The following is a 23,611-nucleotide window of genomic DNA, read 5'->3' on the forward strand; positions in this document are numbered from 1 at the left end:
CTAGCTGCAATGCTGGCCTATAGTCATCAGCTGCTGGCTGAGCAAGGGAAAGTGCTGGTCTCATCCCATCCACATGCCCTTCCTCCCCTAGGACCAGAGCAGCCTTTCTGCCTGTTAAAGCCTTATTCACAGCCACTTTCTTTGGGTTGTTGCAGTCTCTGTCCCCTCAACTGGGGTATACACACCATGTAGGACCCCTAACCTGCCCACAACCTTGTGCTTGTTAACTTACTTTTTGAGCCCACCCATTATTGTTGACTGACTGCTACTGACGAGTCCCAGACACTAATGGCTTTGCAGCTTGCAATAGGGCAGGTCACTTTACTTGCCTCATCGAGCAGCCTGGTCACGAGCACAGAGCTTTCCTAACCCAGGCAGGGAAAATCTTCAGGGTTCACAGGTCTTAAAGCAGATAACCTGGAACTATAGACACTGCTTTGAGAAGAATTTACTGTCCTTCAACAAGATCCTGCTCACGGCTGAGGACCTGGTGGTAAGTTTAAGGTGATTACTAAACCACACAGACATATCTGAAGTTCTTCAAACGCCTTTAACAAACACACCTTCTTCTGTGGGTTCTCCTCAGTCCTAAGTATTTATAATTTCATGCTGTGCTTTCATCACTTCCAGTTTCAAGCTGTAGCTGTAAGCACAGTGACTATGGCTAAAACTATGAAGAAAGAAAAGTATGACAGACCTTCTACAAAGCCTCAGAAGAGTACAAAACGTTTACATAATACTTTCAATAAATTTCAAATCCCCCAATTTTAACTAATGTATTGCAGCAGTAAAAACATGTATGTGAGTGGATCTCCTGGCTTTGGTGGGTGTTCTTCTCCAAGCAGGAGAACCAGATCCACTAGAATGACAAAATCTAAGATTTTAAAACTTCCACTGTAATATCCAGATAAATACTCCTACAACTCAGGCACAGACCAATTTAGCAAATATAGCTGACTAAGACAAGGGAAAAATCACATCTGAACAGGTTTTCTGCTCTGAATCTTCCTTTTGAAAAACATCAACATGTGAATGTTTCTGCAGATGGCTACTCTCCCAATTTTTTTCAGAATTCTCTTAACCATGTCCCTCTGTATGAGTTTCCAAACTATGGTGCAAAATATATGGGTAGAAAATTCAGTATCAGAGCAGGTCTGGGGTCTATAGGAAAATGCCTGTAAATAGAAAGCTTCATTAACACCCATCTCTCTCATCTGACTGACTGATCCGTCATATTGTGCTTAGTCACATGACCATATGACATCAGAACAGTAATCTTCTAACAGCAGTCAGAGAAACAAGCCACTATGTATTAAAAAAGGCTTATTAAACTATGTATTCCTCTTGCTCAACTGGCAGTTCTCAGGGTTGTGATCTCCAGCCCCATAAAATACACTATTCCTAAATAACATGACAGAACTGGCTTAACCACAGACCTGGAAAGCAGCTGTTTTCATTCCAGTCATCTGGTTACACTCATCAGCTCATAAAACAAAATATCCCAAGTGCCCAATATGGTGCATGAGGTCTATTCCTTTTGCTTGGTCTCTGTAATATCTCCAAATAGTCTCCCAAGAAAGCAGTCTATTGAGTACAGAGAAAAAATATTAAAACCAGGCTAGTTTTGCTGCCAGAACCTGATTAGAACTGGATCCAAAGCTAAAACCCCTGACATATGGCAATTCACTTGAAGCACTGTTGAAACAATGCCTCTCAAGAAATATACTAAAGAAACAGAAAGCAATCAAAACATACAGCTCTAGAGAGACTTCTCTAAAAAAATGAATGAGTTTTATCCGACTTCTGGGAGAGAAGGAAGGCATTCTCAGGGCTTCCAAGTATCAGACATCAGGAGCCAGCTTTCTCTCTCCGTAATGTCCTGCAGTTTCATGGCTGGTTTGCCTTAGCTGCCAGGGAATGCTAATGTTAATTTATGTAAGATACTGAGATGTTCTTTTTGCACCTTTAATAAATCTGACCCACAGGACTCCCAAGAGATCACCTTGATCTTCTGGGGCTGGAGTAGATTTGATCCCCCCTCCTGCAGAGAATAGGATTTAAAAGTTCTCTTGAGAATACTGTTGTGCAGACAGTTTTCAATATATTATAAAGCTTAACAAGAGGGGGAACACTGTGTAAGGAACACTGTATACTTCCCAAAAGTCCTCCAGCCTGTTCCCCATTATGCAGCTTGAAGAACACAGCTTTCCTCATGCGCTGGCCCTGCTGGATCCACTTCCCCATCACTCCCACAGTCAGAGCCACAAGGCAAGCTCAAGGTGGGTAGATCCTGTGCTCATGGGGATCAGGGATGGCAAGCTTGGCTAATGCTAAGGGAGGACAAGAAGGATGCCAAGAAGATGAGCACCCTGCTGAAGATGAGCACCCTGCATGCATACTTGGGAGTCAAAAAGAGATGCGCTAGAAGCAAGGAGGATGACATTCCAGATGTGTGCCACAAACAGTACAGAGTAGAGAGGGAGCAGCTCAGGAGTGTGTAAGAAGGGTTTGAATGAGGAACCAGGAAACTACAGGCCTATCAGCCTCACCTCAGTGCTGGGGAAGCTCATGGAGATCTTCTTGAATGCCATCACATGGCACGTACAGGAGATCCAGGTGATCAGGCCCAGACATTATGGGTTTGTGAAAGGCATAACTACGTGACCCGATCTCCTTCTATAACAAGGTGACTCTCCTAGTGGATGAGGGAAAGGCTGGGGCTGTCTGCCCAGACATCAGTAAAGCCTTTGACACCACTTCCCACAACATTTTCCTGGAGAAATTGGCTGTTCATGGCTTAGATGGGTGCACTGCTTGCTGAAACTGATATCCCTGCCCAAAGAGTGCTGGTGGATGGAATTACATCCAGCCGGGGCCAGGCACTAGTGGTGTTCCCCAGGGCTCTCTGTACTAGGGCCAGCCCTGTTACTTTTATCAATGATCTGAATGAGGGAATCAAGAGTTCCCTCAGTCAGTTTGAGAAGAACACCAGGTTGGGTGGCTGGAGGGCAGGAAGGCTCTGCAGAGGGATCAGGACAGGCTGGATCCGTGGGCCAGGGCCAAGTGTGTGAGGTTCAACAAGGCCAAGTACCGGCCCTTGGGTCACAACAACCTCCTGCAGCTCCAGGCTGGGATAGAATGGCTGGAAAGCTGCTGAGTGGGAAAGGACCTGGAGGTGCTGGTTTTCCGTGGCTGAACATGAGCTGGAGTGTGGCCAGTTGGGCAAGAAGGCCAATGGCACCGGGCTTGTGTCAGCACTAGTGTGGCCAGCAGGACCAGGGCAGTGCCCATCCCCCTGTGCTGGGGGCACTGGTGAGGCCACACCTCAAATCTTGGGTTCAGTTTTGTTTCCTCACAGCAAGAAGGACACAGAGGTGCTGGAGCATGTCCAGAAAAGGGAAGGGTCTGGAGCACAAGTCCTGTGAGGAGCAGCTGAGGGAGCTGGCGGTATTCAGACTGGAGAAAAGGAGGTTCAGGGAGACCTTCTCACTCTCTACCACCAGAAAGGTACTGAAAATACCTGAAAAGACACGTGTGGGTCAGGCTTTTCTCCCAAGTAACAAGTAAGAAGGACAAGGGAAAACAGTCTCAGGTACCTCTGTGTCCCTCTAACAAAATGCAATTTTCTATTTTTTGAAAACCAAAGCAATAATGTGAGTGACTAATTTTTGTTCTGGTTGAGGCAAAACAGAAAATGTGATTCAGGCACTGCACCAGAGTGCCTCCTACCAGTATTTTAGTGTAACACCTATTTCTAAAAACTGCATGTGGGGGGGAGTAGGGCCATTGCCAGCCTCATTTTAGGAGTGGGAAAGGGTTCATAGGATGGTACACAGTTATTAGCACTGGTTTTCTGGTGACCAGGTAGCTCTGTCTCTACTCCCTCTTCTATTGCTTGTCTCTCTTTCTTGGGGAAGAGGTAACATCTGAGTAGGTTTATATATGAGGAAACATTGAAAGACTATCTGGTTTTATTAAAATATATTGAACTGCTTACAATTTTTAGGGAAGTGATGCTTTACCCATGTAAATACACTTGGCAATCATATATCTGAAATATTTTTATGAGTGTGCTGATTTCCAATAAATTCTTCATGAGTGATTTCAAGCTTGATTTCCTGAAGTGTTACACTTAACAGCTCTTTCTGCCTTGGGAAAAATCTCTTCTGCTTTCCTACTGTCTTACTGCACTAACTCCTGTCACAAAGCTCAGTTTCCCCTGCAAAGCTTCGTGGCATCTAAGGGACATTAAACAAGCTTAAGATTTTAAAGATTTTTTAAATTTTTAAGATTTAAAGGTAAGATTTTAAAACACCATAGTATCCAGGTACATAGTAGCACAAACATGGCACAGCACAATTTAGAAAACATGGCGGATGAAAACAAAAATTGTGTATTGCCAGCATGAATAAAGTATGTTAATTAATAATTTATAATTTTAAAAAGGTTGATTTTCTTTTAAGAGCTTCTGAACACTTGGATTTTTTTCTCAGTAAAGAACCCTTTCCCTTGCAAAACTGAAATAGCACTGGTAAAATTGATTCCATTAAAAAATAATCTAAAGAATAAAGCTTTTATTTGGTGAGTCTCAATACAGATAGAAGTTGTTGGGGGAAGAATAATGTAATTTTTGTGAACAGTTTCACCAGTTTTTCCTACATTACAGAAGAAGTCCTCAAATACTTCCATAACCAAGAATGTAGAGGGAAGTTAAAAATACATACTCCGACAAAATCTTATTAAAAATCCCAACTATGGAGAAATGATTATGCGTGTAAGTATTGCCACCTAGTGGCCTAAAGCCCGATAAAAACAAACACTGTATTCAAATTCAAGAAAAGTTTGAGGAAAAATGAGGTACAAGTTCATCCTAGAAGGCTTCGTGAATTGTTGAGTTGCACTTAATCATCATGGCAGGACATTTTCTCCTGCAATTGTGAAGATTGGGTTAGACTTAGACTTCATCCCCAGAGCTCATGGGACACAAAAAAAAGAAAAATATCAGTTACCTTTCAACTTGAGAAGGGAGCTTTAATTTGTCAATGCAACTGGAACCAAAACCAAAGAAATAGACAGCGAAGTCCTTGACTATTAGAAGTCCAGCTTAACTGGAGCTCTAATTTTCCACATTTACTTCCACAATTGACTTAGTCCATTGCTGGGCAGGGGGGGAGTGGGAACTGAAATTTTGTTTTGGCTTCTCTTGAGTGAAGTGCTTTGGCTATAGCATTTGTTTGGCTTTACAATAGCTCAGTTTTGAAATAAACCCGTTTTAGTTTAGAGGAGAAGCAGCACTGAAAATGAGAGGAATGAGCACTGTGTCCAGGAAAAGCAGTCCTCTCTATTCAACAGAAGAATGAGCAAATACCACTCTGTTCCCAGACCTGAGCTGGCTCACAGTCATGGTGCCTCAAACTTTCCAGTCCAGTTAACCCAACACCTGAACAACAGCTACAGGAAACCAGGAATCAGTTTACACAAACCTGAAAAACAAGACATTTCTCCCTGACCACAACTGCTGGCTACTGGACAAGTTTCAGTAAGTAACACACACGTTTACATCACATACGTTCCAATGTGGACAGATAAATTCTTGATAAATGTCACTAATTGGAATAGGGCATCATAGGAACTAGTGCAAAACTTTTCCTCACTGTTTAGGAAAAACAGTAAATGGCAAGGTGTCAAACGGGAAGCTATTTTATGCAGTGGTAGCAAGAGCAGTTGCTGGGAGCATTTGCTTTAGGCCATAGCTAGGACTGGAGCAGAGGGAGGATGATTCACTCAACTCCATCCTCTTGCCATGTCCCTTTCCAAAGGCCAGAGAGCTTCTACTGTCCCATTTCTACACGAGTGACACCTACCAAACACTTACTCCACCATGGCCATGGGATTAACAAAGAAGATACGTATATTCCAAAAAGGGAGTGAAAATGCCACCTCTGCCCACAAGAGTCACACGACAGTTTTCAGGAGCCCTCTGATCACACAGACTGATGCATTAAGGTCAGATAATGCAGAGTGAAGGGAGCGTGTGTCCTTCATAGTCTTCTAGAGGCAACAGGACATGCCCTGGCCAAAAGATTAGGCTGGGTAGCCAAAGAGGAGGTGAAAGAAAGGGATATGAGAAATTGAAGCAAATGGCTGAGACTAAAAAGAGAAACAGATAACTGGAACAAACTGGGTAGGTCAGTGTTATTTGCCACCTTGACACCTTTACCTTTAATGGCCATGGATAATAAAGCACTGCTTCATTTTGTTTGAAAGGGAGCTGGAAAATGTTTTCAGACGTGAGTCAGAAAAATGTTTGTTCCCCACTGAGTCACCACTGTAGCTGCCTACTACAGTTATGTGGTTTCTTTTTAGAGCTGTCATCCTCAATGTACCCACACTCATGATGTTTCTCTAACAGATCAGGTGCACCTGATGGCCTAACAGAGTGATACCTGATAAAGAAAAAACCAACACCACCACCAACACCACTGTTTAGGCTGCACTGTACATCAAACTTGGTAACAAGCTGTATCATAAACAAACACAAGGTTGCCATTGCATTTGACATTCTCCATGGGCTGCTGAACATTCAGACTGACCTCATTGCAGTTTTATCAGGAAAATACTCACTTGCTCCCAAGAAACGATTGTGTGGCGTTCAGCTGGCTCTTTTTCCATGAACGTCACTTCAGCAACTCCTGGAGAAGTCTCTGAAAGGAAAAGAGGAACATGTTTGCAGCTGGCACGGGTGACGCCAACACTGTGAGACAGACAATTTTGCAAATTAATCTGAGTGACAGCCAGGGAAAAGGCATTAATGACTGGAAGCATTGTGCTGGTGACTGAGCAGTCACTTTCTTTTGTCTGTAACTCTACTCAGCATGTCTTGGCATGAGGATGTCTAGTGTTGCACAAAATCTTATCCTTTGAATTTTTTTATACATACATATGCACATACCATGATGTATCTACACATACAGTGATTTAGTGGGTGGCATTCCCCCCCAGAGTGGGAGGGGTTAGAACTACATGATCTTTAAGGTCCTTTCCAACTCAAACTATTCTATGATTCTATGGTATAAACACAGACAATTTGTCTTCAAGGTCTGATCTTTTGCAGAGGTTTCATGAAAAAAAAAAATCTGTGATGGGTTCTGAGGTAAACTCTTAGAGGGGGATGAATCTTTCTTTATAAGCATGCCCTGTGGTTTCTGTTGGGTGGGATATCCTCAGCTTGGGACAAGATGTAGTGCAGCGCTGCTGTGAACTGCTAGCAACCTTATTCCACAAGGACAGGCACACTTCAGCTCTGGATTTAGTGAGTTGGGACAGACAGAACCTGATCCTGCCAAAGGGACCTGCAGGACCAAACATTAGCTCTCTGGAACCCCAGCTGGACATATGAAAATTTGTTACGAGCACTGAGCTTGTAATCCATAAAAATCATCTGAATATTTTATGGGAAAGAATGCTATATAAATGTGAGATACTAATCCACATGGTGCTTTCAGGTGTGTGATGGTAAAACAGACTCCCTTATACTTACTATTTTATAATGTTTTTATTCATCCACAGCCAACTGAAATAATTCCCACAGAGATAATTCTCTTTGGATCAAGTCCAGAAGACTACTAACTTGTTGTGGGAACTGCAAGCCCAGCAGACAGGGCCATGGAATAGAACTGATAACTATGCAGGGCTTTCAAGACTGGCTCTGCTGTGAAAGTATTGGCCCCTAAAGCAGTCACGCACATTATAATTGCTTTCTGGTAAAACATACACAGTGCACCAGACAGGAAAAGCAGGCACTAGAAAGCTTTGGTTTGTTTTTTATCTTCAATGCCAGGCTTTTAATTCTACCAGTAGCATTGTCCTTGTCTGTTCTGTTGGTGGAAGAGTGGCACTCAGTTCAGGAAGCCTAAACTCCACTTCAGTTGGAAATATTGATTGGTACATTGGTCAGATAATTGAAAAGATAAAACATGGCATCAGAAAAACAAACTCCAAGTCAAAGACATTAAAAAAAAAAAACCATAGTTGGTCACATAGGTAAATTTGTCTGGCCAAGGGGGACCCCCAACATACAGAAGACTCTGATGTTTCACCAAATTTCACTTCTGGTAGGTGGGTCCAAGGCAGGGTGATCTGTCTCTTGCTCACATACAAGCTGTCTGAACAAGAGAGTGGAATCAATAACCTAACTGTTCTTTTCCATCTAAGCTGTGCAAACCTTATGACAAGTTGAGGAGATTATAATAACAGAGTAATTGTTATTTCTGTGATCAAAGAAAACATCAGGAATGTTTAATTCATCATGCACAACAGCTGGGCTGGGATGACAGAAGATTAAATATCATAGCAGTCAAAGAAGATGTCTAGGAATGAGAGAAATGCAACTTCTAAAGAGGTCTGAACCAAATCCAAGATCAAAAGAACGAGAAATTCCACCTTAAAAGCCCGAATGTTATATTAAAAATATCCTGTGGGTAAACTGAAGACCATGTTTAACAGGTGTGTATGGGTATGGATGGGAGCTCCACTGAACATTTAGGGTTAACTTTGCCATGAGTTGCTTTTTCATCCAGATGGAAGAAATGAAGCCACTCTGGTGGCACCTAGATACATGATAAAGCTTAACTACTTCAGGTGACTCCACCTCATTAATTACTCTGAATCAAGATCATAGTAAACTCTGCCCTATTTTCAGGACATTTTATCTGGAAGCTTCCAAAACCACTTTGCAGTATTAATCAGAAAGAGTCAAAGTAATGGTGGGACACAAGGCTGAAGCAGGAAACCACAGGATTTTCAGTCTTTACAGTACTGCTAACACTGCCTATAAGTTGGCTAAACTCTCAGCATATTTTTCAAATGTCTGAATAGTTATGTTCTTATCTAATAGAGAGTGCTAACAGTTAAGTATGGTTTTGCCCTGGGCAGTCCAGAAGAGCTAACACCTTCCATTCTGACTTAGTTATGAATAATAAATCTTTCTGGAATTTTCTATTACTCACAGAACTTCAGCAAAATGAATCATATTGGCAATAGGAAAGATCTCTCCCTTTTCCCCCTCAAGTTATAGCCTCCACATTGCTTGTAAGAAATATCCCTCCTTGGAGGGACTTCCACAGAGACTAAAGTTAAAAAAAAAAAAACCCAAACCAACAAAACAATGTCTGATTTTACTTTATGGTAGGTAGAAAATGCCAAGTGACTTCATAAGACTTTCTAAAAGATTTAAAGTAAGATAGTTTCTAGTACTACTAACTACTGAGCAAAGCATTGTTCTGAATGAGATACCTGTTGTTATTTGAAAGAAACAAGCACTGAACAGACTGGTAATGTTTCCCAATTAGCTAAGCCATTCTAATTAATTTGGTGGCACAGTTGAAATGCCTTGGACTACTTCACTGGAAAAAATGTGCCAAATTCCCTGAAGGTGTGGAGAGAGAGAGAGAGAGAGAGAGAGAGAGAGAAAAGAAGTGGAGTAAAACATCACTGTGATGGACTTTGCTGTATTGCACAATACAAGTTATCAGAGACACAGAGAGAAAGACAAGAAAACACAAACCAGGAAACACCTTCCATCTGGTCGGGATGTTACAGGACTTTCAGAGCCATACTTGCATTGCCATGTCTATCCAAAACAGTTTACATGGCAACACTACATTTGGACACAGTTCACATCTCACAGATCTTACACACCTGAGGATGGTGAAAATGTGGGCAGAGCTAGTCATTTTTTAAAAAGAGCTACTTCAAAGAAGCTTTTGCCATGATGATCATCATCGGTTTCACTCATAGAGTGATAATGTTATCCTGACCTTACAACTAACAAAACAAACAAACAGAAAAAAAAAAAATCCACCCACCCCTCCTCAAGAAGTCAAATAAGTCAGTATGACAACACTGATCAAAGATTGAGGGTGAAATCCTGTCCTCACTGAAGCCCAGAGAAAGAATTTAGCCCTGATCTTTTAATCTCATCTGTCTGAGCAGCTATCCAAACCCACGTGCAACTATAGATACACTGAGGTTACCAGGTGAAACTCACTGTCCTGCAATAAAGCATCAGGGTGAGGTAATTACAGAGCTCACTTTGGCTCTAAAATTCCCAGCAAGAAATTCCAGGACAGGAATTTGTAACCTTGTTGTACACATGGTTTAGGAGAGATGTACGGTTTTCCAGCCTTACAAATAGGGTAGTCCTGTGCTCTGTGCTGCTGAGGTATGAAAGGTCTAGTGCTGAAATCCTTTGCACATGCAAATACTTGCACAAATCCTTGTGATTCCACTGATACAAATAAAGTTTTGTCTGAGAATCCTTCCTTTGGATGCCTTGCAGTCCTGCTGAACTTCAAAAGGAGCTGAGGGGATGCAAGAAGGCTCAAGATCTGAGCAAAACCTGGAAATGGCAAGCGGGGCATTTTGTGGAACAAGTCTCACAGTGTGGGAATTAGCTGCAGGGAACCTGTTTATGAGGATCTGATCCCAAGGAGATTCACAAATTGGCCTCCTACCAGAACACTGCACCATGCTGAACTCCCCTTCATGGGCCACACTCCCTGCTGACCCCACACTACCACAAAAGATCAGATTTAGGCACAAATTGCACATGAAGAGTGTATGGAGACCTCATAGAAACCTTCCAGTATCTGAAGGAGGCCTGCAGGGAAGCCGGAGAGGAACTCTTCATTAGGAACTGTAGTGACAGGACAAGGAGTAATGGGTACAAATTGAAAAAGGGGAAATTTGGGTTGGGTATTAGAAAAAAATCTTTACTTTGAAGGTGGTGAGACATTGGCAGGTTTGCCCACAGAAGTTGGGGATGTCCCTCCCCGGTAATGTTCAAGGCCAGGTTGGATAAGGCCTTGAACAATCTGGTCTAGTGGGAGGTGTCCCTGCCCATGGCAGCAGGGTTGGGAGTGGATGATCTTTGCGGTCTCTTCCCACCTTGTAACACTAAATGATTCCATGATTTTGCATAAAACACCACCTTCTCCTCCTGTGATACTTATGAAAGTCTCAAGTCGAGAGATTCGGGATTCCTGCCGTTGCTTCCAGAAACAAGGATGTGTCTTGAGTGTGTGGAGACTGCTCAGCAACGCCATTCACAGGAGGGGCCGTGACAACCGGGTGGCTCCCCCCGCCCCCGGCCTGCCCCCGGCCCCGTGGGGCTATAGCTCAACGCCACTCACCCAATATCCTTGTGACGCCCAGGGTGAGCTTGTCCAGGTAGGGCTTGATGCCGGTGGGGGGTCTGTCCTCCATCCTCCGCGGGACCCTCCTGCCTTTGCCCAGCCCGGCAGAGAACAATGCTTTTCTGTCCTTACTGCTGCCCCGTAGCCGCGGGGTGCGGTGGGAGTAGTAGTTCTTCCGGGCGGTGCCCCGGTCAGACTATAGCGACTGCCTGCTTTTAGAGGACCACGATTCCCGGCATGCCTCGCACCCCTCCGTGTGGCCTCCGGCGCAGGCAGCCAATGGGCAGTGAGCGCCCGGGGGGCGGCTGGGGTATGCAGGGAGTGGCGGCTGTTTCAAGATGGCGGCGGCGGCCGCCGGTGCCGATGGAGGTGTTCAATGGGGCCGGGGCTGTATCCTTGCCTGGGACTCGGTGTGAGGGGACAGCGGCGGGAAGGGCCGCCAGGGATGTGCGGGGCGGCCTGTCGGGAGGTTTGGCGTGGAGTCGATGCGGGGCTGTGGGTCGGGTGGCACAGGGCTATGTGGGGGCTCCGCTGGCGAGTGTGGGGGGACTTGGCCTGGGGAGAGGAATTGGATATGTGCCTGTGTGTAGGGGGTACGAGGGGTTTCAAAGCAAAAGTGACCTGGGAGACAAGGGAGGGTGGTAAGTCCTCTTCACTGTGAGACAGCTCTGAAATCCCGGGGCAAGTAAATATATAGAAAATGGGGAAACTGCATTCAGCTTACGGGAACTTGTAAGGGAATCAGTAGAGAGAATGAGGTTGTACAGCCTGGAGAAAAAGAGGCTCAGGGGTGACCCTATCGCACTGTACAACTACCTGACAGGAGGTTGGTTGTAGCCGGGTGTAGCCGTGACAGGATAAGAGGACGCAGTTTTAAGCTTCTCCAGGAGAAGTTCAGATTGGACATTAGGAGGAATTTCTTCACACAAAGTGTGACTGGGATTTGGAAAGGAGTTCAGTCATAGGTTGGACTCGATCATCTCAGAGGTCTTTTCCAACCTCATTGATTCTGTGATTCTCTGAAAATGAGGCTAGAGGCTGAGCAGGGAAGAGATGTGTCTTTTGTGACTGGCACGTAAGCTTGACTACAAGCACAACATTTTGGGTGAACCAGTGTGGAACTTGCAGGGCTCTGTCTTTGAGGGATGAGGGTGAGGCTGGGTGGCTTCATCTGCAGAGGACCTGCAGGCTCCCACTGTGGGAGACTACCTGGGGCTGGACACGTAGATGGAGTGGGTGGTGGCTGTGGCAGGGAGCTCAGCCTGTACAAACCTGGTTAGAGAGAAATGAGTTTGTGTGGCTCAAGACCTGGTGTTGGTGTTTGGGCTTGTGTGGCTGAGTTGGAGGCTTGGTGACTTGAAGTCATCAGGGTAGAACTGACAGTCTGGCCTGGTGGAAATACAGGAGCTGACAGTTTAGCTCCAGTTGAGGGGTTTGAGGTGTTGCTGTTAGTCAGACTGAGAGTAGGATTTCAGTATCACCTGGAAGTGATTGGATAGAAGGGTATGTGTATGTGCTCTTTTATTTATATTTGACTGCACACCCACTGGGACAATGTGCAAGTGAAATGGGCCAACCATCCCATGGCCTGTTTAAGGAGCACATCATTATGATTTCCCATCTGTGTAAAGTAAAAAAGATGGTCTACAACTTTTTCCGTGCTGTGAATGGGATGAAGGTGCGTGGCCACATATCAGATTTGTTGTCACTACTCTTCTCAGTTGTGGAAGCGTTGATGCATTTATATTGACAGTTAACTATTTTTATCAGTTAACTACTGGGTAACAGGTTGTTTCTCATGACTTAAGTATGGTTTCTTGAGCCCAGCAGTAGCCTCATGTATCATGATATTCCAAGGAATGAAGTTCTTCCTGACGACCATTTCTATTCCACATGTTTTGGTGAATAGGCAGTGTTGCCTCTGACCTTGGAAAAGTTTAAATTCTTAGAAAAGCATATGGAACAATTTAAAAATAATGGTAATATATGCTTTCAGAAAAAGAGGAGTGGGTGGGGAATTTGGCAGATTGGTATAAAAGATTTGGAAAACTGAAGTTTTCTCCATAATTGTTGAATAGACTCAGCTCAGCAAGGCAGGTTGTGTATGTGAGCTCTACCCAGGTGTTGAGTTTCTCCAATGCCTCTCTCTGCTGTTGCACTGAACTTTAGCTGTGGTGGTACAAGGTTTATAACACTACGCTTGCCTTACTGGCAGTCGAGAGGCATGTGGCAGTGGACTAATGTTAAAAGGTTGATGCTGGTGCTGTCCCCAGTCTGTTACTCTGAGGCAAGGACATTGGACCTGCTTATGAATCAGCCTCTGAGTCACTGTGATTTTCAGGCCAGCTGATTGATGTAACCTGCTCTAACTTTGAGGTATTCTAATACACTGGGCTGCAAAGCTTCACCACGAGAGTGGTCCTGGTAGCTGGGGGGAGTAACAGCAACAGCCCTGACTAATCTTTGCATCCTGCTACTAGGAATCTATCCACAACAGCTGGCAATACCAGAGGCACACCCTAAAAGCAGAATGTTGTTTAGGCAAATCTTTTTATTTCCCATAGCCATGTGTTGACATGCAGATTAACCATATGTCAGTTAGTAGGAACTGCCTGTGCTGAAGTTTGTTGTTTCCTGAAGCAGTGTGAGCTGAACATACACTTCTCAGTACCCTGCAGTTTGCTGTTGTGGTTGTGCTGACACAGCTGGGCTGTGATCCAGACTCGGACTTTTGATCCACCTTGGTGCTTTTGAAAAGAGAGTACGCACAGTGCCTTCCTCATAGAGTTTGTTCAGCTTCCTTGCCTGGTTCGTGCTATGCCCCCACAGTGTGTTTTGGCAGCTGGAGATTGCAGTCTGCAGCTCACAAGTGAGAACAGAAATGCTCTCAGTGTTTGTAGAGAGAGCTGGCTTTGACAGCAGTACTCACTGAGTGTGTTTTTAAACTGGTATGAGGCTGGTGAGTGATAATTGTTTACAAGTGATAAAGTGCATTGACAAGATCTTAAGTGAGCCTGTGATCAAGCCCTTCCAGTGTGACAAGTACCAGTTGTGTGATGGACTGTGGATGTTGACTGAAGTTGGTGTCCACAGGAGGAAGCTCCTAGAGTTTTCCCAATTTTCTCCACTGTGTGGTAGTTTACTAAATTAAATTTTTGAGATGATGTTATCAGAATCAAATTGTAGTTAAGGCAAGAGTTTGTATAGGGTTATTAAAATATTTTCACAATTTTACTTTATTGTATGAATGCAGATGCAAAACCTTAAATGCATTTATCTGTCAACAGTACAGAAATTAGATAATTGAATTAATTGGCCAACCATAGAAGGTTGAGGAAAGTAAAGGGGTATAAACAAAAAATAGTGGAGGAGAATTTTGTGCCCTGTGCTTTTGTTTTCCACTTTAGTATTGCCCTGGTTTCAGCTGGAATAGAGTTAATTTTCTTCCTTGTACTTGGTATGCTGTGTTTTGTATTTAGCATGAGGATAATGCTGATAACACACTGATGTTTTGGATATTGCTCAGCAGTGCTTACCCAAAAACATGGACTTGGGTGACCCATGCTCTGCCAGCTAACAGATACAAAAGAAGCTGGGAGGGATCATGTCCAGGAGAGCTGACCCAAACTGGCCAAAAGGAGATTCCGTAACAGAACATCATGTCCAGTCAACTGGGGAGTGTTGGCTGGGCGCTCCCAGTTCCTGCTGGGGGAAGGGCTGGGCATTGGTCAATGAGCAGCTGTACTGTGCGTCACCTGTTTCTTTTTGGTTTTAATCCTCTCTCCCTCTTCCCTTTATGTTATTTTGTTTCAGTTGTTAAACTTTTCTTATCTCTACCCAGGAGGTTTACTGTTTCTCTCTGGGGGCAGGGAGTTGGACAGGGAGTGGCTGTGTGGTACTGAGTTGCTGGCTGGGGTTGAGGCACAAGAAGTATGTTAGTTATTTATGTGGGAATAAATCTTTACGTTCAGCTAAATGAAACTGCTTCTTTAAGGAAGACAATATGGTTTACACCCTTCCCTGAATTATATTGAGTCCTATTTTTAGTGGCTTCTAAGAGGCAGGGATTCAAGTTCAGTTACTGCTAACATAGCACAAGATATATGGTGCCCTGTTGCTTCTGATTTGTAAGTGTTTTCTGCGATCAAGTAATTTAATAGTTAAACCTCTGGGATATTTGAAAGTTCTTGAAACTTCTTAAAGAAAATCAGTCCTCAGGCTTTTATGTATTACTCATCATGTGATGATCAGATGGGAATAACCAACTTCCTTTGAAATCTTTTGCATTTATCTGCGTTTATGTTTCTTAGAATGTATCACCCAAAATGTATCTCATTGCAATATCAATAAACACTGTTTCAGAATTTGCCTGCCCTACAGATCAAGATGTTCCCTATATACTGATAAACTGTTTAAATTTAATAAATATTATTAGTTCATTATCTTAATTGCTCTTGTAATTGCTCTTGTAACTGGGACTGGTCCCTGGGATCTGCTGCAAAGGTGACCTCTAAGATAATCTTTACAGGCTGAAGGTTAATGCACAGTGAAGAAGGAGTAAGGCCTTTTGTTTTACCAATCGCTGTGGTGATGTTTTTTTTTCTAACCAAGTTTTCCTTGGTTTTCTTGCTCCCAAAGTGTTGACAGTTTGTTTTCTTATCAACAGCTGTGTAAAATTAAGAGACTAAATACTTCTTTTTACAGTTCAAAGAGCCAAGCTTCCTCTCTTTTTATTTCCTTTGACAAAGCCACATGCAGCTTCTGATGAAGAAGATCCACTGGTATTTGTTTCAGGTATGACCTTCTAATAGACATAAAAAAAGGTTTCTTCCTGTGGATGATAAAATTTGCAATGTCTTTTCAGGTATGTGGTTTGTGTATGTAAGTGTGTGTAAGGTAGAGAGTCATCATAAGTTGTAATGGGACATATATGATTATAGCAGAGGATTTATGCTCTGCTGCTTAGATAAGCATACTGTATAAGATGAATAGTTCCAGGGGAGTTGTTTGTGTTGCAGGTACAGCATGACTTTATCCAACTTACAAGGCAAGCTGAATTTTTAATGTGGTCTCCAAGGAATGTTGAAGCATTAGAGGTGTTCAGGTCTCTTGTAAATTTTGAAGGTATCAATTGAAATAAAGATTCATTGTGTACAGATAAAGCAATTTTTTTCTTATTAGTTCTTTTGACCTTGATTTACTGAGTGCATGCTTGTGTATATTGCTGGGGAAAAGATGAGACTTCTTCGTTCCCCTTCAGAATTCTCTTAATTGTTTTCAAATGCAGCTCTTCAAGTGACACCAGGTCCTGAAAACATATCTGGGGATGGTTAACTCTAGACTGAAGTTGTGTGTGTGTCATTCAGTAGTTCTAAGTTTTGAGGAATTGTACTCTCTGGGTTTGAGGTAGCGTGGATACCCTTTGAAAGTACTGGCCAGACATCTCTGTTGAACTACAAAACACATGCAGAGATTTTTAAGCCAGGAGATGTCGGATTGTTTTTCTCTGTTCCCTGGAAAGAAAGCATTGGTCCTAAATGATGGAAATCGATTCACTCTGGGAAGTTGTCTTCCCCTTCTGTGGAAGAGGATTTCAGGAACATTGTTTTCCCTTGTGTATGAGCATGGAGATGATACAGCTTATAATTTAGTTCTTTTGCTTGAATTGCTGGTACACTTCTGAAATTCATTACCCAAATAAATGTAATCTGTCTGCTAGTATGAAGTTAATATTTTTTGTTCAAAACTTTTTGCACTTCTGACCAGAGAAAATTCAACCCTTGAGGCAGTACCAAGAAGCTATGGGCTTTAATCTGGCCTCAGAGATTTTAATGTTAGTGTCAGTGTTGGTACTTTGTAATTGCAGCATCAGGATTTTCAGTGCTTTCATGTTCTTACCGTTGGTAGTGGTGATCTAATTCTAATTATGGCAGGAAGTGTTTGACAAATGATCTGTGGAGTGTGCACTGCAGTGTTGCCTTACTCATATGCCTGGTCCTGAAAGGAACAAACAGCCTGAGCATCAGTAGGTTGGCTGTGTAACAGAAAAAGTGGTATTTTATTATATGAGTGGTACTTTTAACAGCTTTACTGCTGGTTGGTTCCTTACTGTATTTGGGTATCAAAGCAGAAGCTCAATTTTATGCTTTTGCATCTTAATCAAACACAGTTTTTTTTTTCATTGAACCTCAGTCTGAAGACATAATGTGCATTTCAGAATTTATGAAATGTTCATTGTGGCTGGGTGTGCTTCAGTGCCACGCACCTCTTTTTCTGCTGATGTATTCCTCTTAATGAAATTTTGTATGGAGTGAGAGGATGGGGGGAACTGCAGACATATTCATGAGGTGCTTATTCTTTTCAAAAAAAAAGAGCTGCTGCGGCAAGGATTTCTTTGTGGAAGTCTGGTTATACAAGGCAGAGTAGGGCCCCTTGTCACTTTATGATCTGCATGTTCTGCTTGTCTTTCATTTACAGGAGTGTCTACAAAAGGAAATTTAAGAACAAGGTGTTTGCCAAAATATCAAACAGGTCAAACTGAACTGAAGGTGCCTGTAGCTGTTACTTCTGTTTCCATGGATCCTGATAGAGGTACAGGAGGTCTGACAGGGCAGCAGGTCAGTAAAGACAAATTTTTCTTACTCTTAAGAGTGCCCATAGTAGGAAAAATGGCTGAAAATTCTTAGATTGATAACTTCTAAACAGTTTTAGAGTACTGTTATTTTTACAGTCTCTTACACTTTTTGCCTGCTCTACATGGTGACTTTCTAGCAGAAATTATCACCTAAAGAGAACAAAGGCTGAATGTGCTAATTTATGTAAGTGGTGTGTAAGTGGGGCTATGTAAAACAGATTATTTATATTTCCATGTGGTGTGTATTTGTACAGAGACAGTGCATGTAGCCCTGGGTAGTGTCTAATTTTACTAGCTAAACATGCAAGAAGTTAGGTTCAGTTTATTCATTTTCAGTGCTTTAGTCATCTCATTTAGAAAAAACACGAGTGAAAACTCATTTTAGAGACCTTTTTGCTGAGCCTGCTCATGTTAGAAGGGTAAAAGCACATTTTGTTTTTGATAGTAAGAGTTCAAAATGCATTTTAGTAATAGAAGTAGCTTTGTCAGTTGATGTCAGCTGCTTTGAATTGTGTGTTCTCCTCCTGTGACACTAGGTGATGTTTTTCCTACAGTTTCTTGCATTAGAAATTTCAAAGCAGCGGGGATTCCTTTGGAAGGTTATTCTGTGTTGTGATAGATGCTGTGATGTTCAGAAATCTGTTGAGACATGCCGTTTTTCTAACATGGTTTGTGTAGTACAATGACTGTGTAAGTCATTTGAGTACTGTTAAGTCTCTTACCTAGCAGTCATCTTGGGCCAGCTGTAAATCACTAGGGTTTGGCATCCTCCCACTTGCAGGCAGGATCTAAAACCTTTGACTGCTTCTGCATTGCTGTTTTATTGTCATGCAGTTAAATCTTGTTCTTCATCTGAGCTAAGATGTCCTTCTGTGCCTTCTGTGTGCTGAGTAAGTGCTGTGTGCCTCACATGTACATTCAAAACTCTGATGTGAAGGCAGGTTACTCAGTTCTTATTGCTTTGACCGTGTCATTGTCCTTCAAATCCTTCAGCGTGACACATGACTAGTTATTAAACTAGTATTAATTTTTAGTGCTTTTCCTGGACTTGTACAATTTCCCTTTCTCTGTTTATCAGTACTTGCTTTTAGAGGCTGGTATGTACCTCTGCTTTGCAAATGATGCTGTTAAGTGGCATGCAGATAAATTCCACAAATAGCCCCCATTATGCAGAGTCTTTATGTAGAAGCATCTCTTCATAAGTATCTACAAGCCTGCTGCCTCACAGATGCCTTCATATGTCACATTAAAATCTGTTTTGTTGAATGGTGCATTGATTGCATTACTTGTTGTCTGGAGAGTTTTTACTCCTTTTTTGTGAAAGCCATTGTATAAATGGGTTTTGGTGTGCTTTTTTTTAAAATATAATGCCCAATATGTGAAATCTTAATTGGTGACTCGTGCTTTTATATTATTGACAGCAAAATGCGTTCAAAGCTATGTTTTGGTTTTGTCTTTTTAAACCTTCTGTTTTTTTGCTTACCTTGCTAAGTCCTCCTGGGAGCTTTGTACTCTGAAGATAAGCTTTGAATTACTTGAAACAAACAGAATAAATGTTTTTACTTATTATTGAAGAAGAACTACTTTTGCATGGAATTTTCATCAACAACACAACTTACTTTCTGCAAAGTGTTGTGTGCATGTATAGGGAGAGCTGATGGCTTTGCTTTGGCGTACAATCAGAATAGTTTGAGTTGGATGGGACCCTGAAGATCATCCAGTCCAACACCCCTGCCATGGGCTGGGACACCTTCCAGTAGTGCAGGCTGTGCACAGTCTCATCCAGCCTGGCCTGGACTAATTCTGAGTAAAATGCTCTAGGCTGGAGTAGGTGAGCTGCTATGGTCCTTTCTGTGATTCTGTATGATTTTGTCAAGCAGATTGTCACCTTCCAAGATGTGGAGAGTATCTTCTCAATACTGAGTTCCAAAACTGTGTTCTATCCTGAACTGTGTAGAAAGGACAGAAATCTGGGAAAAGGAGACAAAAGAGTCTTGGCCTCTACCTCCTTTGTCCTCTTCTTTTGATGGTTGAGCTGTTGCTGTGCATTATTCAACAGCTTCATTTTGATGTGTGTTATGGTACAAGTCTGCCTCTGAGAATTTCTTGTGTACCATCTATGCATAGCTATGGGTGATAGAAAAAACTGATATTCTTCTTCATCCCACAGAGGTTTGTCTGACAGTATGTACCTCGTTTTGGGTAGTAGGTTTAGACACCTTCTGTTGCAGTCTCCTTCACTAATGTGATCCAGCTTCATTCTCTTTTTCGAGAACTGTAACTTTCCATTTTTCTTAAAGAAGTTCCATCATCTGTCTGCTAAAAAAAAAAAAGGGTCACATTTTTAGCATGGGAAATGAAATTCCTTCAACCATACGTTTAGTTGAATTCAGTCAAGTTAGACACTCTCTCTTCATTTGTAAGTGGCATATGTTTGGGAAGGAAACTGTGAAATCAAATGCCCCTTGAAAAGTACTGAAATTTGCCTTGTGAAATTCCTTTCCCTTCACCCCTGAGAAAAATACACTGAAGTTAAGAGCGTACTGAAGGGTCAGGCGAGAGTAAGATGACTCTGTATGAAAACATCACTTCTTTTAGTAGTGGACATTTTTCTTTAATTGTTTTTAAGACACTGTTTAAGAAGCAATTAGCTAAGAAGGAGAGGGGTCACTTCTCTCTGGTGTGTGTAGATCAGCTGCTGTTACTGATAATGAGAGGAGAGAAGCCCAGTGTTGGCTTTATATTCTTTTGTGCACTACTGTGTTGACTTGGCCAAACTGCAGGGCATTTGGTGGCGTTCTTTTATCTGATGTTAAGCACTGCATGCACTTGGGGAAGTTGGTAAAAGTATAAACTGAAACTCTTTCAGATTGAGTGGAAATACTGAAACTTGCCAAAATCCTGGACAGAACATCATGGCTCTTACTGGTGCTTTTATCTTGGGGTTCGTATTTCGTGCTTACCACTAGCACAAAAGAACTGAACACCCGATCGCAGGAACTTTGGTGAATAAAACCGGTTTAGAACCGCTTCCTGCTTGGAAGCAGCCGAAGTATGGAATGCCGGGCAGTAGAGTGTCCTCTGGTGGGCACAGGTAGCAAGTGCAGCGGTTCTCTGTGTGCATTCCTGGGAATGCGTGGAAGATCTGAAGTGCTCAGGCCTGCTACAGCTCTCTTTTGACGAGTATTATTTACGAAAGTGGCAAATAAGCCTTAAAACCAAACAGTAGCCACGTGTGAAGGTGTGTGTGCTTTTCTGTGTATTAGAAAAATTAAATAAGGGATGTACTGTCTACTAACAATATTTGCTGTTTTGTATGCTTTGGCCATAAATGCTAAGGCAGCATGTTCTGTTTTTTTTTTACTCCCTGCGTTGTGATCCTAATTGATAAAGTTCAGAGTTGGATTTGGATATTGCTGCACTAGATTTCCAAGTCATGAGAACCTACTTCTCTTTATCTAGTATGAATCAAGGAGTGGTGCATGTCTTAAAACTTTACCCAGCATGTTTTAGTATTGAAGCCAGCAGCTTGCATTTGAATTACAAATCTCTTAAAATAATTCTTCACAATTTGGTAATTTGTTTCACTGAAATGTACTTACGTTTTAAAAAATATGAATTTTATTTCTAGTTGGAATTGATCTACTTTCAGCTTCTAATTATTAGGTCTTGAAATGTTTTTAATAGCTTATGAAATATTTGTTTTCTTTTAAACAGTACTTTCTAAAGTGTAACTTTAAATTTTCAGGGCACTAATGAAGGAGGAATGAAGAGTGCTTCTTTAAAGGATTTGTGTCCTGAGGACAAGAGACGCATTGCAAACTTAATTAAAGAACTTGCCAGGTAAGAAGAAGCATCACCTGAAAATGCATTAAGTTTAAAGAGAGTCATTTCTCTAATTAACATCAAGCAATGTAGAACTGCATTAAAAACCTGAATATTTGCACAAGGCAATTTTTCTTTCTGGAAGAAAAATTTTTCTATGAAGCAGCCTGGTTGGTTTTTCCTTGCTTCCTCGCCCCTGAATATATATTTAAGACAAAGGCCAAAGTTTTGTGACTAGCAGTAATTAATCTGTAATAACCTAATGATAGGGCTAGGATTATGTTTGTTGTGTGTATCAAGTGCTATAAATAAACACATTCTGCTTTTGGAAATGACAGACTTTGTTGCTATGAAACTTTGTAGTGCTTGTTATTTGTCAGGGGTAAGCTTTTATATGGAAGGCCACATTAAAGGTGCATTGCTGATCTTGTGGCTGAAACATGTTGATAATGATTTGCCTGTGTAATTTTTACTTACCTAGCCAAACTTCTTCTTGCTACCCTTAATTTCTCCAGGTTCTACCCATTCCTTGAAAGGAGAGGCAGAAATAGTGCAAGTTTCTTAGCTTTGGCACATCATTTTCTAAGTTTCATTCCAGTGCTAGTTACATTCTCAAAGGTAAAGGATATGAAAAAGAGGTTGAATTAGAGTGAGGAGATTTTTGTCCTACTCTGTCTCTAACACCTCAGAATCTCTGGAAATCTGTTTCTTACAGAGTGGCTGTAAAAATGAGGAGGAGCACATGGGCCTTTGGCAGGGTTTGCCACATCAGCGGGAAAGGTCTTGTGAGATGATCCCAGGTCCTTTGGGCTAAAAGTTAGTGTACATACTTAGACTTTTTAAAGGAAAAATTTTTCTAGAACAAAATGTAGGTTCTCTGGTAATAAGGAAATGATTTCTGACATAGATCCCTTATGTCTGTGCAATAACTGGCAAGCATTACTGTCCTTTTTCATTTTATATAGGAAAATTTGGAAAATTAGAGAAATTAACTTAACTTGCTCAAGGTCATGCAATAACTCTCTGGTGCAGCAAGGAATATTTTCTTTCTGATTATCCTTATCCAGTGAACCATTTTACCTGCTAATAATTTGTACTAATATAGGATTTCTTGCCATACAGTATTTTAGTAATTTCTGAAGTTCTTCATGCTTGCAACTCTATTTTATCATGCCTTGTGTTAGAAAATGTATAGTTAAGACTGTCATAAAAAGTAGATTGGTGGGAAGCCTGGTTACAAATTGTCAGATGTTGGAGCTATTCGGACACTGTTGCCACTGTTGATATATAGAGGTATATTCTAATATTAAAAAAAGCCTTTTATTACATTGTTCCTCATAATACACTGCTCCCTAGTGAATAGCAGTACACTAATTCATTCGAGCATGGGATTCTTCTTAAATCTCAGATGCTGTGATTTTTCCCTGAGGACAGTTTGATATTTCTGCCTGACATTTCTTTGAAGAAAAATAGAAGGTGCAGCAACATTAATTTTGAAAAGTAAAATTAGTGGAACACTATTATTTTATACTTAGTTCTCTTTTATTTTTAAACCTAATCATATTTTTATTGGATGTAATTAAAAGTCCTTTGCAGAGTAATAGGGAAGTTGAACTTTAATTCCGCTCACCTCGTCACTTTTTTAAAACTCTCCATAATTTTCATTCTTAGTTGTGCAATGATAGAGAGTTTTTACAAGCAGTAGAACATTCTTTGCTACTTTGGAGAAGAAAAAGGAACAGCAGAATGCTGAAAGTTCTACAGAAACACTGTCCTGCAGTAAATACTTGGAATAATAAAGGTTTCACTTGGGCTATACCTCACTGTTCCTTATTTTGCTACAATTTATGGATGGTAGTTGAGGCTAATTTGTGCACATTTGTTGCAGGATGGTGAAAAGAAATAGATTGATCAGTAAGTAGTTGTGTGAAGGCTCTTGTAAAGTGGTAAAATTCTG

The 23,611-nt window shown here is 41.7% G+C and overlaps 2 protein-coding genes across 5 annotated transcripts in view; one reads left to right on the top strand and one right to left on the bottom strand.

Moving 5' to 3' along the window:
* TPGS2 (tubulin polyglutamylase complex subunit 2) overlaps positions 1–11,348 on the bottom strand; it is a 29,613-nt gene extending 18,265 nt beyond the window's left edge. Inside the window, exons 1-2 of one of the 3 annotated variants that reach the window (XM_019291167.3) lie at positions 11,193–11,345; positions 6,625–6,704 (exon numbers count right to left, since the gene is read on the bottom strand). In XM_019291167.3, coding sequence (XP_019146712.1) covers positions 6,625–6,704; positions 11,193–11,265 — 153 coding nt within the window. In that variant the 5' untranslated portion in view covers positions 11,266–11,345. Of the gene's footprint in view, positions 1–6,620; positions 6,705–11,192 lie in introns of all 3 variants that reach the window. The other 2 variants (XM_019291168.3, XM_010408260.4) reach the window with 2 other exon arrangements.
* Positions 11,349–11,487: 139 nt separating this feature from the next.
* Positions 11,488–23,611, top strand: part of KIAA1328 (KIAA1328 ortholog) — a 171,894-nt gene continuing 159,770 nt past the window's right edge. The window contains exons 1-4 of one of the 2 annotated variants that reach the window (XM_039566615.1): positions 11,488–11,585; positions 15,954–15,989; positions 17,673–17,812; positions 21,578–21,672. In XM_039566615.1, the coding sequence (XP_039422549.1) occupies positions 11,534–11,585; positions 15,954–15,989; positions 17,673–17,812; positions 21,578–21,672 (323 nt within the window). In that variant the 5' untranslated portion in view covers positions 11,488–11,533. Of the gene's footprint in view, positions 11,586–15,953; positions 16,060–17,672; positions 17,813–21,577; positions 21,673–23,611 lie in introns of those variants that run through there. The other variant, XM_039566616.1, reaches the window with a different exon arrangement.

The sequence above is a fragment of the Corvus cornix genome, chromosome Z (assembly GCF_000738735.6).
Source record: "Corvus cornix cornix isolate S_Up_H32 chromosome Z, ASM73873v5, whole genome shotgun sequence".
Lineage (NCBI taxonomy): Eukaryota > Metazoa > Chordata > Aves > Passeriformes > Corvidae > Corvus > Corvus cornix.